Here is a 14,186-nt window from a genome sequence, read left to right on the forward strand (position 1 = left end):
GTTGCCTATATAGTCCTAATTTACAAAATAACTGCCAGTGCTCAACTTTGCTCTGTGCCATATAAATCTGACTGGAGAAATCCCAATGTAGGTGATTTAAGTGGTATTGTGCATCTTTTTCTAGTTGATCTAAAAGAGCTATATGTGGTTTTATATGAATATACTTCCCATGGAAATAGGCAGTGTAGCAGGAGAGGCAACTACATTCTGAATTTACTCTGAATGGTACTATAATCTGTATGCTAATGTTTCTATAATATAGCATAGCTTGGCATAGTGTGGCATACACTTGTAAGACTGCTACTAAGGACTTATAACCATATAATGAGCATGATTGTCTTTCTCTGTAATGGAGAGAAAGGAACAAATAATCAAAAAGGATTGCTTCAAAGCCATGCCTCATAGCCTCATAGACTTGACTGTAACTCTTTCTTTTGTTTTTTGTTTTAGTTTTTACTCCTAAAAAGTTACTTGCTCAAACATATTGGATCAGACTGAACCATCAAGAGCACTAAATTATTTTACTCAAGTATTCCAAAATTTACATATGAGCTAAATTAATTGCTTTAATAAGAAAATATCTACAATGTACTTGGAAAAAAATAACCATTGTAGGTGTTATTTATTTCTTCTGTGGGGTAAACAAATAAAAGTTCTTTAGTGTATGGACTCTAAACCAGGGTGTTATGACACCCACTGTGCTGTTATAAACTGTGGAAGAGGGTGGGGTTACCTTTTTTGGTCAGGAATTGTGCATAATTCAAAGCATGTTTTATCTTTGCCTGTGTGAATGTAAAAATATGGAACATTGCATTTTAAAAAAGAGATTAAAATACACTAATTTAGTGGAAAGAAAGATTTCAGAATTGCAAAGTGAAAGCATATATAAATATATTGACCTTTAAATCTCTAGGATGAAGGTGATTTTAAATATTAAGCATCTCATAAAGATTACCACTAAGGAAAGCCAGTGAAGAGTTAAACATTCTCTTAAGTGTAGGGCAAAATTGTAACTCTTTTAGTAGATGAGGCTTTTAAGAGAAATATAAAACAAACTTAATGAACTACCTATTCTGAATCAAGAATACTATAAATACTCCATTAAAGGTGATTGCTATTATTTTAGATCTATAAAACCAAAATGGAATCTGTCTTTCAAAAGGGAGACAGGAATATACATTTATGTGTGCCATTTTTACTCCAGAAATTTCCTTAGAGTTTTACATTGTGATAAGGCTTTTTAGAAAGCTTGTTCATTAGAAGCAAGATGATTTTCTTGTTCAGCTCATCATATAGTTATTGAGTTTAAGGTAACCAATCAATTTTCTCTGCACCATTTCTTCAGTAATTTGAAATGCTGCCTCAATTTTCATTTAAACTCTCTATCTTATCCCACTGCTTTGTCCCTATCCCTTTCCTTATACCTACTCTTTTGCATACCTATTGAGATACTTGTAATGCCAAGTATATCTCTCCCTTGGAAGAATACCTCTCCTTGTCCTTCAAAATTTGAACTTTTTATTTCTTTGCACTTCTGTGTAAATTCCAAATAATCTCATCAGGTTATATAAAAATCTTTGATGAAATTTTGATGAGAATAGAGCTGATTAGGCCCTGGCCAGTTAGCTCAGCTGTTTAGAGCATTGTCTCAACACACCAAGGTTGTGGGTTTGATCCACCTTCATGGCACATACAAGAAGCAACCAACAAACGCATAAACAAGTGGAGCAGTAAATGGTTACCACTCCTCTACCTTTCTCTCTCTCTAAAATCAGTCATTTAAGAAAGGTAGATTTGATTTTATAACTTCGTCATAAAAAATTGGCTTCATTATGAGGTCGAGTCCTCCCATCCACAAATGTGCATCTCTTCATTTAGTCTAATTTTTATGGCCCTGAATGGTGTTTTATAACATTTTCTATAAAATTCTTGCACACCTTTTGCTAAATTTATTGGTAGGGGTCTAAGAATTTTAGTATCTGTTGTGATTATTTGTTTTCTTAATTTATTTGGCTGTTTATAGATATATTATTAATTTTATATATTGATATTATAAGTACTTTTGCTGAATTAAAAAAAATTCTGGTAGTTAGTCTTTTTTTCTAAGATTTTATTTGCAGATAAAATCTGCAAATTCTCAACTTCTCTCTCTGTTCTTTAATATTGACAAGTAAGAATGCTATAGTGGTAGACATCCTAGTCTTGTTTCTAATGTTCATGTAATTACTTCTTCTTGAGTCTTCTGGAGTTTTTTTGATAAATAAACCCAATGAAGTTAAGGAAGTCCTGTCTTTTCAAATTTTTTAAGATCATGAGTGAATAATAAATTTTTCAAATGCCTTAGAATATTTTTTTAAACAATAAACTTTCTTTTAAATATAGTAATGTATATTTAAATGTTGAAGCATTCATATATCCCTATATTAAATGCTGGCTGACCATTATATATTCTCACCCAAGATATGTTCATTATTTTTAAAAGAGAGAAAGGGAGAGGGAGAGGGAGAGAAAGAGAAACATGATTGTGAGAGAGAAACATCGATCAGTTGCCTCTCTCTTGTATGCATCCTGACCAGGGATCATACCCAAAACCTAAGTCTGTGCCCTGACCAGGAATTGAACCTGCAACCTTTTCATGTATAAGGTGACACTCCAACCAACTGTGCCACTGGGTCAGGGCTGCCCATGGTATATATATATATATATATATATATATATATATATATATATATATATATATATAACTAAATTTTATTTTGTTATAATTATATTGAGGACTTAAAACAAAATGTAGGTAAACTGGTCTATAGTTTTCTGGAAATCACAAGAATGTATCCTTTCATTTTAGTTTTCTAGAATTCCTATTAATCCTAAATTCTAGAATCTCAATATACCGTCCACATGTCTAACTGAATATTTCATGTGTTTCCTATTTATTATCTTTCTATTCTATACTCTTGATGAGAACTCCTCAGCACTTTCTAATTCTTATGAGAAGTCTAGAGTTCATCCAAATTTTTGATTATTTACTACAAATTTCTATGAATATTTATTTTAAAGAGTTTTAAATTGTTTTTGTTGCTATTTAATAGTTCTTGTTTTATTTTTGCCTAATTTGTTTTCATCATAGAATATTTTTAATTGTAATTAGTTTTTCATTTAGCTCTGTGAAGATAATAACTATTATTTCTTAAATTATTTCTTCACCTATTTTATGATTTTAATTTTATCTGGAATAAAATGGTTTTATTTCAGATTGTCAATCCTGTTGGCTCTCATTCTCATCATTTGACCCTTTCTTATGTCTTGGATACTGTTGAATGATAACTATTTTTCTCTTCTCTCTTCATCCCTCTTTCTGTGTCTGTGAGTTTCCCTTTCTCTCCTTCTCTTCTTCTGATCTCCACCCTCTCCCTCTGTCTTTTTCTCTCCTTCTTTGTCTCTTCCCTTTTCTCCATCCAGTTGTGAGTCAAAATCAAAATCTCAAGTGTATCTGTGGCCCCAATTTAGAATCCAGGCTTGCATTTCTGGTCCAGAGATCTCATCCCAAGGTTATATTTGGTGTATTAATCATCCAATCATTGAACCAGCTGAAATTTTGTTTCAGATCCCAGTTTGCTGCTGTGTTATTGAATTTTGTTCTTCTGGCCTTCAGTTTCTTAGAAGCAAGAGCCCTAACAACTGTTGGAAGGAGCTTTTCTTCAGCCTCCTTTCATTGTGAGTGCTGCTGTAGCCATTGGATTTCAGCATGCAGTTTGCTTTATGTGGAGGACATATGTCTAATGCATGTTACCCCACAAGGATGAGAATCTGGTCAGTGACACCTGTTTTAGAACAGGTACTTTACAAGTCCGAAAAATTACCTCTATTCATCACTTTTTGTTTCTGTTAGGTTTTGACTACCCTACATGTTTATGTATTTTAGAACCCTCATGTTTAGGTCTTACTTAAGTCTTTGTAATTTTCCTAATAATTTTCCATGTGTTCAGAGCAGGGGTTACTTAAAAACTTCAAATTGTAGAGCATATTGGTTGAAAGTTCTAAAGATAGACAATGCAAAAGCAATTCAACCTTCACTGTGCTTGTATCTTAAAATGTTTTTTAAAGACGAGAACATTTCAATGCAACACAATAGTGTTTTACTCGTTTCAAGAAAGAAAACCTTTTTTATAATTCAAATAATGTTTATATAGATGACATCATTATCAGCATTAACAGTTACCATATCTAAAATTTTCAATATACTTAATGTGTACTTCTCTCCCTTAAGACTGTTTTTTAGATGATGCATAACTAGAGTAATTCTGTGTCAAAAAGAAAAAAACATATAAAACAAGTCAATTCAGTTAATATTTTTGCTTCCCAAATACAAAGGTTACAGTATAGTTCACAATGGTTTTAAATGCAAACCCATATATTTTAAAATTCATTACTCCATTAAAAAAAACAAATAAATGGTATTATTTCTTAATATGAAAAAAAAGCTATAAGCCTTAATATTAATGTTTCATTACACTCGTGAAATACCTTTGCTGTTTGAAAGCACATACTGTGCTCATTTGATCCTGACAGTTCCTCTGTAAGGTAAAAAACTGCTGCTTCACAATTGAGGAAGCGGAAGCATGACAAATTATGTTTCTTATTTAAGGACATAGTACTAATTAGAGACACATAAATCTAAGACCTGACACCCAACACATTTATTGGTATACAAATAAACCTTTATTTAGTATCTTTTTTTTTTTAAATATATTTTATTGATCATGCTGTTACAGTAGTTCCAATTTTTTCCCCTTTACTCCCCTCCACCCAGCATCTCCCTCCCCCAGCATCCCCCCCCAAGTCCATACCCATGGTTCGTAAAAAATAACTATCCCTCCCTCTCAGATATTAAGACCCTTTGTAATCTTGTAAAGGACAATGGACGAAGGTCTCAAGCTCCTCTAGCTGCTTCAAGCTGGACATGGTCGTCGTCCTACCTACCCTTGGGTCCAGAAATCCCTAATAAGAGTGGGGGTGTGGAGGGGAGGGTGGCCTTCCCACATGGGGAAGGATCATGCAGACTCCAGGTCAGTTGGCTGTCTCCGGACAACGGCGTGCTTGGTTTAGCAGGCTGGCATCCTTGTTGTGTTCGGTCACGTTGTGATGTAGCGGCCTTTTCTGTCTCTCCGTGGTTATAAGACTTCTTTCCAGCTAGTGTTCCGTTGGTTATTCCAGATGATTTCTCCAAAATTAAGTTGTAAATCCAGACTGGTCCTGGGAGGAGGTTAGTGTAGCTTCCACTTACTCCTCCGCCATCTTGGATCTCTTTATTTAGTATCTTGAACTTGATGTCTTCATCATGATTCTTGAGAAATGACCTCATTTTGTGTATGGCTCTCCAACAGTTACAGATTTGTTTGAATTTTTGGCTCTGTAATAAGTAGTGAGAATGTCTTGCTTCACTTTCTTGTTCACTATTCCAAACTGGAAGGTCATAAACTCTTAATCTCTATCACAAAGATAATTCTGATAAGGTACTATAGAAAGGTGGGTTTGGTTAGATGACCTTTCAAGGGAAATTATTATTTTGTCATCTTTTGACTCATAAATCTCTTTATTGCAGGATGGCTCTATGGACAGCTTATATGAGCCAGTCCCAAAGCAACATGATGACCAAGAAAGCACCTCTGGTACAACTGGTTCTTTCATTTCATTCTTTGGGGAGAGTGGAAAAAGCATACAACAATCTTTTCAAGGTGAGTGAAGCCTTGAGCAGATTGCTTGTCTATTAACAATTTAGAGTCACTTGCTTAGTGATATCTGTTAATATAGCAAAAATCCATTGTTCTAAGAAAGTTCTTCATTTACTTTTAATTTCTGATTTTCTCTTCATTGTGTCTCTCGTGATTTTGGCTTCTTAATATGAACTATCATTTGTAGAGTATTAGGTGATTACATAAGGTAACTCACTTGATCCTTAAAGCAACTTTATGACAAAGAAACAATTATAATAATTTCTTGATGAGGAAATTACAAGAGGGAAAAGCAAAATAACTTTCTAAAGGCTATAAATGATTAAGTGTTAAAGCTGGCAATTAACTATATATGTATCTATCAATAGTTGACTGGTAAACCAGGTCTTTGGGGTAGGCACAACCTGGGACGTCTAGCATTTGTCAATTGCTATGGTGTAAATGCTCCTACTGTGGTCAATTTAAAGCTACCAATGATTTAATAATAGGCTTACAACACCTGAATATTTAATTATTCATCATCTCTAGTGCTGACTACAACACACCAGTGACTACTTTAAAGAATGTGCTAACCACATGCTAAACTGCTTGTTAAATTTATGGACACACGCCATCAACTTACAAAACATGAGTATCACTAGAATGAAAATGCAAATAGTTTTTGTGAATTACATTTATAACTCTAGAGGCATTGAGTTCTCTGTGCTCTGCAAAATTGGCCCTGTCCCTGTTTAACTCTGTTGGCTGTTCTCTTAGTTAATTGTGCTATATTTAAATGAACTCTATATTAATAACTTATTTGGCTTCTATTGTGTTTATGACAGTACAAAACATCCTGTCTGCTGCAAATAATGAACTTCCCTATACTTATAGATTTAGATGTCATCTCCTACCCTTATAATCACACCCCCCCCAATAATAACACAAAAATTAACACTAACTTTCATTTATTCAGTGCTTTTTTGTAAGGCATTATACTAGGTGATGCCATATGTGAAATTATCTGGGTTTATCCTTACAAGAACTTAAAAGAGGTTTTAAAATGTTGAAAAAGGTTAAATAATTTTCCAGTTAAAAAAATATGTAATAAGGTGACCCAGAATTAAAACCCACTTTTTTTTCTCTAGAGAAAGGCTTGCAGTTGTATACCTTTGAGTTTTATACCTACTTCTCACACCTACCTGTTTTATTCTTTGGGGATATTAAATACTTCTTTTTTACATAACTTACAGAACACTTCCATTTCCAGAAAGTTAGGTAAACTAAAAAGCAATGTAATGTTAGAAAATAAGTTCAATCATAAGTCTCAGTAAATAATTACTGCAGTAAGTAATACTGCAGTGGAAACTTTTTCTTCAACTTGATACCCTTTTCAATATCAGTAAGGTATTGATATTGATAGAAATGCTTAAGAGGAAGCAACAGTCCATTTTACATGTTAATATGAAAGAGAGTGCAACTGTCTACATGGAGACTGTCAATTGACATTGCAAATGTTTATAAGCATTTTTAGCCTATAATTAAAAAGAAAATTTGAATAAGCTGAAGAGCCTGAAAATATACCCTTAAATGTGTGAGTTTAATAGGTATGCATGAAATATAAATAAGTTCATGGCCAACGGGTCTGCTATAATTTTAATCAAACTTCACTTACATGGCAAAAATAGATGAGCATAATAAAAACATGATTTAAATTGCTACAACTCTTTCTCTCCATATAGATAGATAAAAAGATAGTTCTCTCTCTTTCTCTTTCTTTCTCTCTCTCTCTATATGTATATGTATACATATATATGTATATATCTATATAGCTTATATACATAGATGTCTCAGTATTAAATTTTAAAATATATGCATATATACAAACATAAATGTGTGTATATATATAAAACTACTTCAACTATAGATTCCACTATTTAATTTTTTAATTATATCAATCCTATAAAATTATCATTGATATTTATTTTATTCATGATGAAAATGATTCTATAGTTTGGACAAAATAAAGTCTATCTTCTAATAATAAAACTTAGTAATTTAGAACTTTGCTGACTTCCCCTCTAAGACTCTGAAGAATGGATGTTTTTTTCTTCTTCAGGTATTCTCACTTACTTTTTCCCCCCTAATTCAAGAAAAAAAAAAAACACAGACAAGATTTTTGAGTATCAGAAAAGGCTTATACTTTTTAGATTCATATTGTAGAAATACTACAGACACCCCTAGAGGAAATCAAATTATGCCTTAAACGCTCAGTCCTCCACCCAAAAGAATTTGTTACTTTCCCCTGGAGGAGAGGTGCTCCCAAACTCAAACTCTTTGGAACCAAGCTGACAGCATATCTTGTTGTTCACTGGAAATTATAGTGTATGCTGAAAGTAATGTCATTTGCCTCATGAATTGAAAAGAAAAATCAAAATGAGAAAAGAATCCTGGCCTTCTTGGCATCCCTTAGAGATCAAAAAAAAAAATGTTTTATTGATTATACTGTTACAGTTGTCCCAATTTCTTTTCCCTCTGCTCCCCTCCACCCAGTGACACCCCTCCTTCCAGTTGTCCCCCCTTTTAGTGCATGTCCATTGGTTGTGCATATAGTTCTTCTCAACCTCTTCCTATCTACTCCACCCCCTCCTACTATGCTTCTTAATTCCTGTACCATCTCCCTCCCTTCCCCCCTTCCTCCTTTCTGCTGACCTTCCCCCAATATGTTCCCCATACCTGTAATTTTTTTTCCACTCTCGCTGCCTACTTAGTTTGCCTTTGTTTTGATTTGCTAGCTTCTGTTGTTGGTTGTTGTGATGCAGTTTTCATTTTAATGTTCATAGTTTTGATCCTTCTTCTTCTAAACCAGTCCCTTTAACATCTCATACAATAGTGGTTTGGATCTAATGAACTCCTTCAGTTTTACTTTGTCCTGGAAGCACTTTCTCTGCCCTTCTATTCTGAATGACAGTTTTGTGGGATAGAGTATTCATGGCTGTAGGTTTTTTATTTTCATTACTTTGAATATTTCTTGCCAGTCCCTTCTTGCCTGCAGGGTCTCCTAATTGGGACCCCTTTGTACATGATTCTTTTCTTCTCTCTTGCTGCTTTTAAGATTCTCTCTTTATCTTTAATTTTTGACAATTTGATTATAATGTGTCTTGGAGTGGTTCTCCTTGGGTCCAGTTTTTCTGGAACTCTCTATGCTTCCTGGACCTGTAAGACTATTTCCTTCCCCAAGTTCAGGAAGTTCTGCTTCATTATTTTTTCACGTAATTTTTCTATTTCTAGTTCTTCTTTGCCCTCTGGCAATCCTATAATTCAAATATTTGTTTGCTTATAGCTGTCCGAGAGGTTTCTAAGCCTCTCCTCATGTTCCTCCCTTTTTGCTTCCTCTTTCTGCACTGGTTGACTGTTTGTCCCTTCCCTGTGTTCCGATTTGTTGATTTGATCTCTAGTTTTCATTTCCTCACTACTTGTCTCATATGTGTTTTTGTCTGTTTCAGTATGACTAGCTTCCATTCCTTCCCCGTCTTGTTCCAAATCTTTTGTTAACTCTGTAAGCCACCTTATGACTATAGCTCTGAACTGAGCCTCAGAAAGACTTCCTATTTGCTCATCAGTTAGGTCCCTCATATGCTGCCTGGTGAGCTGTGTCACTGGGATTTCAATCATGGTCTGTTTCATCCTGTCAGTTTTCTGTTTACCTTTGCTTCCTGGATGGGCTGTAGGGGCCGGAGCCCCATGCACTCATCACTACCCAGTGACCAGCAACCATTTTCACTGCTCTGTGGTGCTTTGTGTGGGGGTGGGGGTCCAAGATGGATTCCTGCCTTTACTCTCTGCTGAGAGACCAGGAGTCTCTTCCTCCGTCCCCACGCCCTCTAGGCCTCACAGTTGGAGGCAATGGGGCTCTGCCTTCCCCAGCGTTGGAATCAGGAGCTGACGGGTCTGGACTGCAGCCAGGATTGCTCCCCTTGCATTTCTCGCAGTCCCGCCACTATCCCCGCTGCTAGCACAGACAGCACCACCTGACTTTTCCGCTCTGGTTTCGCCCCTCCTACCCATCCAGATGAGAACCGCTGGTTTATAGCTTCATACATTGGGCTTCCATGTAGTTTTATTTTCTGGAATTTCTGGTTATCTTTGGTTTTGAGGTAGTTGTATTCCTACTTAGTTGTGGAGAGACAGAGCGTGTCAGTCTAAGCCTCCATCTTGGCTGGAAGTCCCTTAGAGATATTTTATTTATGCATATTTATTAGGAGTTTTACCATATGAAAAATACTGTTATAAGCAAGGCAGGGAGTTACATTGGTGAGCATAAGATGATCGAGTATAGACCAACTGTACAATTAAGGGTAGGAGAGATATTGAAAGAAAGTTTATTGAAGGATTTAAAATAAGAAGCATCAGAAATATCCAGCTTGCATTTTAATTGCAGATCCAAAAAGGCTTGGTAATCAGATATATCAATTTAAAATATGAGATGTTATTAAATTTTATAAAGAGGAATAATAAGTGATCTGCTTGTAGTATATAGGAAAGCCAGAGAATTTTGGAGGGCTACTGCGAAACAAACAAACGAACAAACATAGTGGGTAAAAGTTTTATAGAGTGAATAATCACACAAGTAAATAAGTATGCTGACAGAAAAGGTACTAATATACTAGCCTAACTAAAGATTGATTACTTTGCAGCCACTATGGAAAACAGTATGGAATTACCTCAAAAAACTAAAAAAGGAACTGCCTTTTGAACCAGCAATTCCACTGCTAGGATATACCCGAAAAATCCTAAAACCCTAATTCAAAAGAACCTATGCACCCCTATGTTCATAGCAGCACTTTTTACAATAGCCAAGTACTGGAAATAGCCTAAATACCCATCTGTAGATGAGTGGATCAAAAAACTGTGGTACATTTACACAATGGAATACTATGTAGCAGAAAGAAAGAAGGAACTCCTGTCATTTGCGACAACATGGATGGAACTAGAGAGAATTATGCTTAGTGAAATAAGCCAGGCAAAGAAAGAAAAATACCATACGATATCACCTAAAACAGGAAACTAAAGAACAACACAAACAAAAGAACTAAATAGAACAAAGAGCAGAATAGCAGTCAATAGGGGGGAGGGAGGAGGGAAAGAAGGGGGATAAGTAAGGGAAAGGTTTAGTTGAGGAACATGTATAAATGACTCATGGACATGGACAACGGGGAGGGATATGATAGTAGGAGAAGGGGTGGGCTGGGTGGGGGGGAGATATGGGGTGGGGAATGGGACAACTGTAATTGAAAAACCAAAAAATAAAAAATATATAAATTAAATAAATAAATAAAAAAGATTGATTACTTTGTCCCTTATTATATTAGTAAAATGTAGGCTGTTACTCCTTGATTCTGTATCTATTTTAGTATCTCTTTATAATGTTTAAAACTAATGAAAGATCCTGATTTAGAAAAAGAGTGAGAACATAAAAGGTTTATACCTCTGCCAATTTGGGGTTGACTGGATCATTCCTGAATGATCTGGTTTGTCCTTTACATTGATTGATGCAAGCAAATAATTGTCAATTTTGCACTTTATTTTGTATCTCATAAATTAAATTGATAAGAAATTTGAGCCTTTTCAAAAATAAATGTAAATGTGAGCAAGAGCAATGTCTCTATTATTTATATATTGTACATATTATTTGTAATGTTGCAGAAATATTCATTCAATAAATATTTGTAGGCTATATGAATAGATCAGTGAAGGTTTGTTAATCAAGGTAAAGAAAGTCTTAATAATGAAGAATGTATGATGGAGTGTCTAAAAGCATGAGCTTTGGAGTTGAGCTTTAGGTGTAAATTCTCATTTTAGCTCTGACACTTACCAGCTATTTGACCTAGAAAAGTTGCTCAAATTCTCCAGGACTCAATGTCCTCCTCTGAAGAATGGGGAGTACAGTCCTCTGTACAGGTTCAGCCAAGTTCCATTGCAGAGAAGAGAATCTCTTCCTTCTACCTTAGACAGGAAGGATTCAGCACAGAAGTTAGAGAACCATGTCACACTAGAGCTGAGGTTTCAGCCCACAGCCTGAGGTGGCCTGTATTTGGCCCAAGAGGTAAGAACAACTTTTATACTTGAAAAAGTTGTTTGAAACAAAAACAAAAATAAAGATACTATGCCATAGAAACTGTATGTGGCCCACAGAGCCTGAAATATTTGTATCTGGCTTTTCACAGAAAATGTTTGCTGACTCCCGCCCTAGTCAAAATGCAGATGGCAATAAGGATAAAATTTATGCCATATTTTAAAGGACTTAGTATGAATACAAGAATATAAAACAGGTTATTAAATTTTTTTATATTTATTACTTGTTCAAATGGGTATATTTGAGAAATATCAAGTTAAATGGAATTTCATTCCTCTCTTTAACATGACTACTAGATTGTGGCCTTCAAATGTCACATGGATGCTTTTGTTCTGCCAGACTTAAATTATGCCTGTTATCCAGGACTCAGGGGGATGGAAGCATGTGTTTTTTAGCCTGGAGAGCCATGAAGATATTAAGTGTTAATCTGCTATGTCCACCACTCTTGCCTTCCAGAGTCTTTCCATCCTTATTATAGTGACATCAATACTCTCACAAAAAAAAAAAAAAAAAAAAAAAAAAAGCATAAAAGGTCTTTTTCACCTCTGGAACTATAGTGATCTAAGAGGATGGCTGGCTTTCTGAAAGTGGCTCCCCTTTGTCTCTATAGAAAATAATTTGTAGCAGCCCTACCCTGGGCTTACAGTTCTTTGATAACATTTAAAGTGAGTTAGCTGTAACAACTCTTCTGCAATATTTGGGTCTTATAAAGTGCTGATAACTGAAAACTTTTGATTTTTTTTTCAGTTAAGATGGAGAGAAATGATAAAAAAGCACAAGATTATTTAATACTATTATGTTAGAAAATAAATCACAAACAAAATGGTGCTATAAAAAGACTTTGCTATAACTTCTGGCAGTCATTTTCAATAGTGTCTGGACTTGAGAATCAACTGAAGATACAGATTTCCAGACCCTACAGTGTACCTATTACAATAGTAAGAGAGAACTAAGGTATCCCTGTTCAATAGAAATGTAATGCAATTCATAGATATAATTTTATTTATTTTAAAGATTTTATTTATTTATTCTTAGAGGGGGAGGGAGAAAGAGAGGGAGAAAAACATTGATTGGTTGCCTCCTCTTTTGTACATGTTCCAACCAGGACCAGGCCTGACACCCAGGCACCTCTGACTGGGAATTGAGCCAGTGACCTCTCAGTTTGTGGACTAATGCCTAACTGAGTTAAACTAATTAGGGCCAGTTTAAATTTTATAGTAGTCGCAAAGAACTTTTTAAGAAAGAAAAATAGGTTAAATAATATATTGTATTTAAGCCAATTTATCTAAAATATTACTGTGGGGAACTGCTCCTTGTGGTTTAGGGAATTGTAGCCCAGGCAGTGAGCCTGACTTGCCGCCCCCAACCCACAGCTTGTCTTTAAGTCTCAACAAAAGGCTGTGTGGGAGACATAACTAAAAGCCACTCAGAGGGTTTCCATGGGAATTGGATTTAAAGAATGCTTATTATGCTTTAGAATTTGCTCTTCTTTTCTTATCTCTTAGTTAAGTATTAACAATCTCTAGCAAGGAATGTATGAAACTTTGCACCTAATGCCAGTGTGGTGTCAAGATGTTTAATAGACCCTGACGCAGACTGGTCACTGTGCCCTCTGTACTGGTACTTGTCAACTGTAATCCAAGCACCTAAAAGCTATTGATGATTCATAAATTTTGACCTTGTATCTCCCATGCATACCTTCCTCAATAAAAAGCATGAGGAACGGAGGTCTTGCGCTTTCTCCACTAGAGGGAACAGCCGCCTCCCTTACCCTCCACACAAAACACAGTGTCCTGGATAGACTTGTTCTGCTGTGGTCATGAAACCTCTGCTGGACAGAATAGTTTCCAATGGATCCTAGGGTGTTGGAGGCAACTCCACCTCATATTACCATATTAACATGTAATCAATATAAAAATTATGAGATATTTTATATTTTTGTCTTTAAACTAAGACTTTGAAATCTGCTATGTTTCATACATCACAATTCAAGTGTTAAAGCTTCAATGATTAAAGTGAAATCCAGTCCTAGTGAAACAATAAAAATTGTGTGTATTTTTACCCAGCTTAAGTTTTTAAATAATTAAATTAAATTAAATTAAAATTTAGTTTGTCATTCACACCAGCCATATGCCAATTGCTCAATAGCCCGTGACTCTAGTAATGGGTCCTATATTAGACAGTGTAGGATGAGAGGCTTTAAATTGCTGGGGGATTGAGGCATCAAAGTAAACAGATTATATCATACTTCACGTTACTTAGGGAAGTGTAGATATTAAAGTATAAGAACGCTTGATAAGCTTTTAGATATATACTTTTAGAAAGAAACAAGTCCA

The 14,186-nt window shown here is 35.1% G+C and overlaps 1 protein-coding gene across 1 annotated transcript in view; it reads left to right on the forward strand.

Annotated features, from left to right (window-relative positions):
* SAMSN1 (SAM domain, SH3 domain and nuclear localization signals 1) overlaps positions 1 to 14,186 on the forward strand; it is a 173,431-nt gene that overhangs the window by 1,016 nt on the left and 158,229 nt on the right. Inside the window, exon 2 of the mRNA XM_090287340.1 lies at positions 5,606 to 5,708. Coding sequence (XP_090143466.1) covers positions 5,606 to 5,708 — 103 coding nt within the window. The remainder of the gene's footprint in view (positions 1 to 5,605; positions 5,709 to 14,186) is intronic.

The sequence above is a fragment of the Furipterus horrens genome, unplaced genomic scaffold, assembly GCF_987537825.1.
Source record: "Furipterus horrens unplaced genomic scaffold, mFurHor1.1.pri manual_scaffold_1, whole genome shotgun sequence".
In the NCBI taxonomy this organism is placed as follows: domain Eukaryota; kingdom Metazoa; phylum Chordata; class Mammalia; order Chiroptera; family Furipteridae; genus Furipterus; species Furipterus horrens.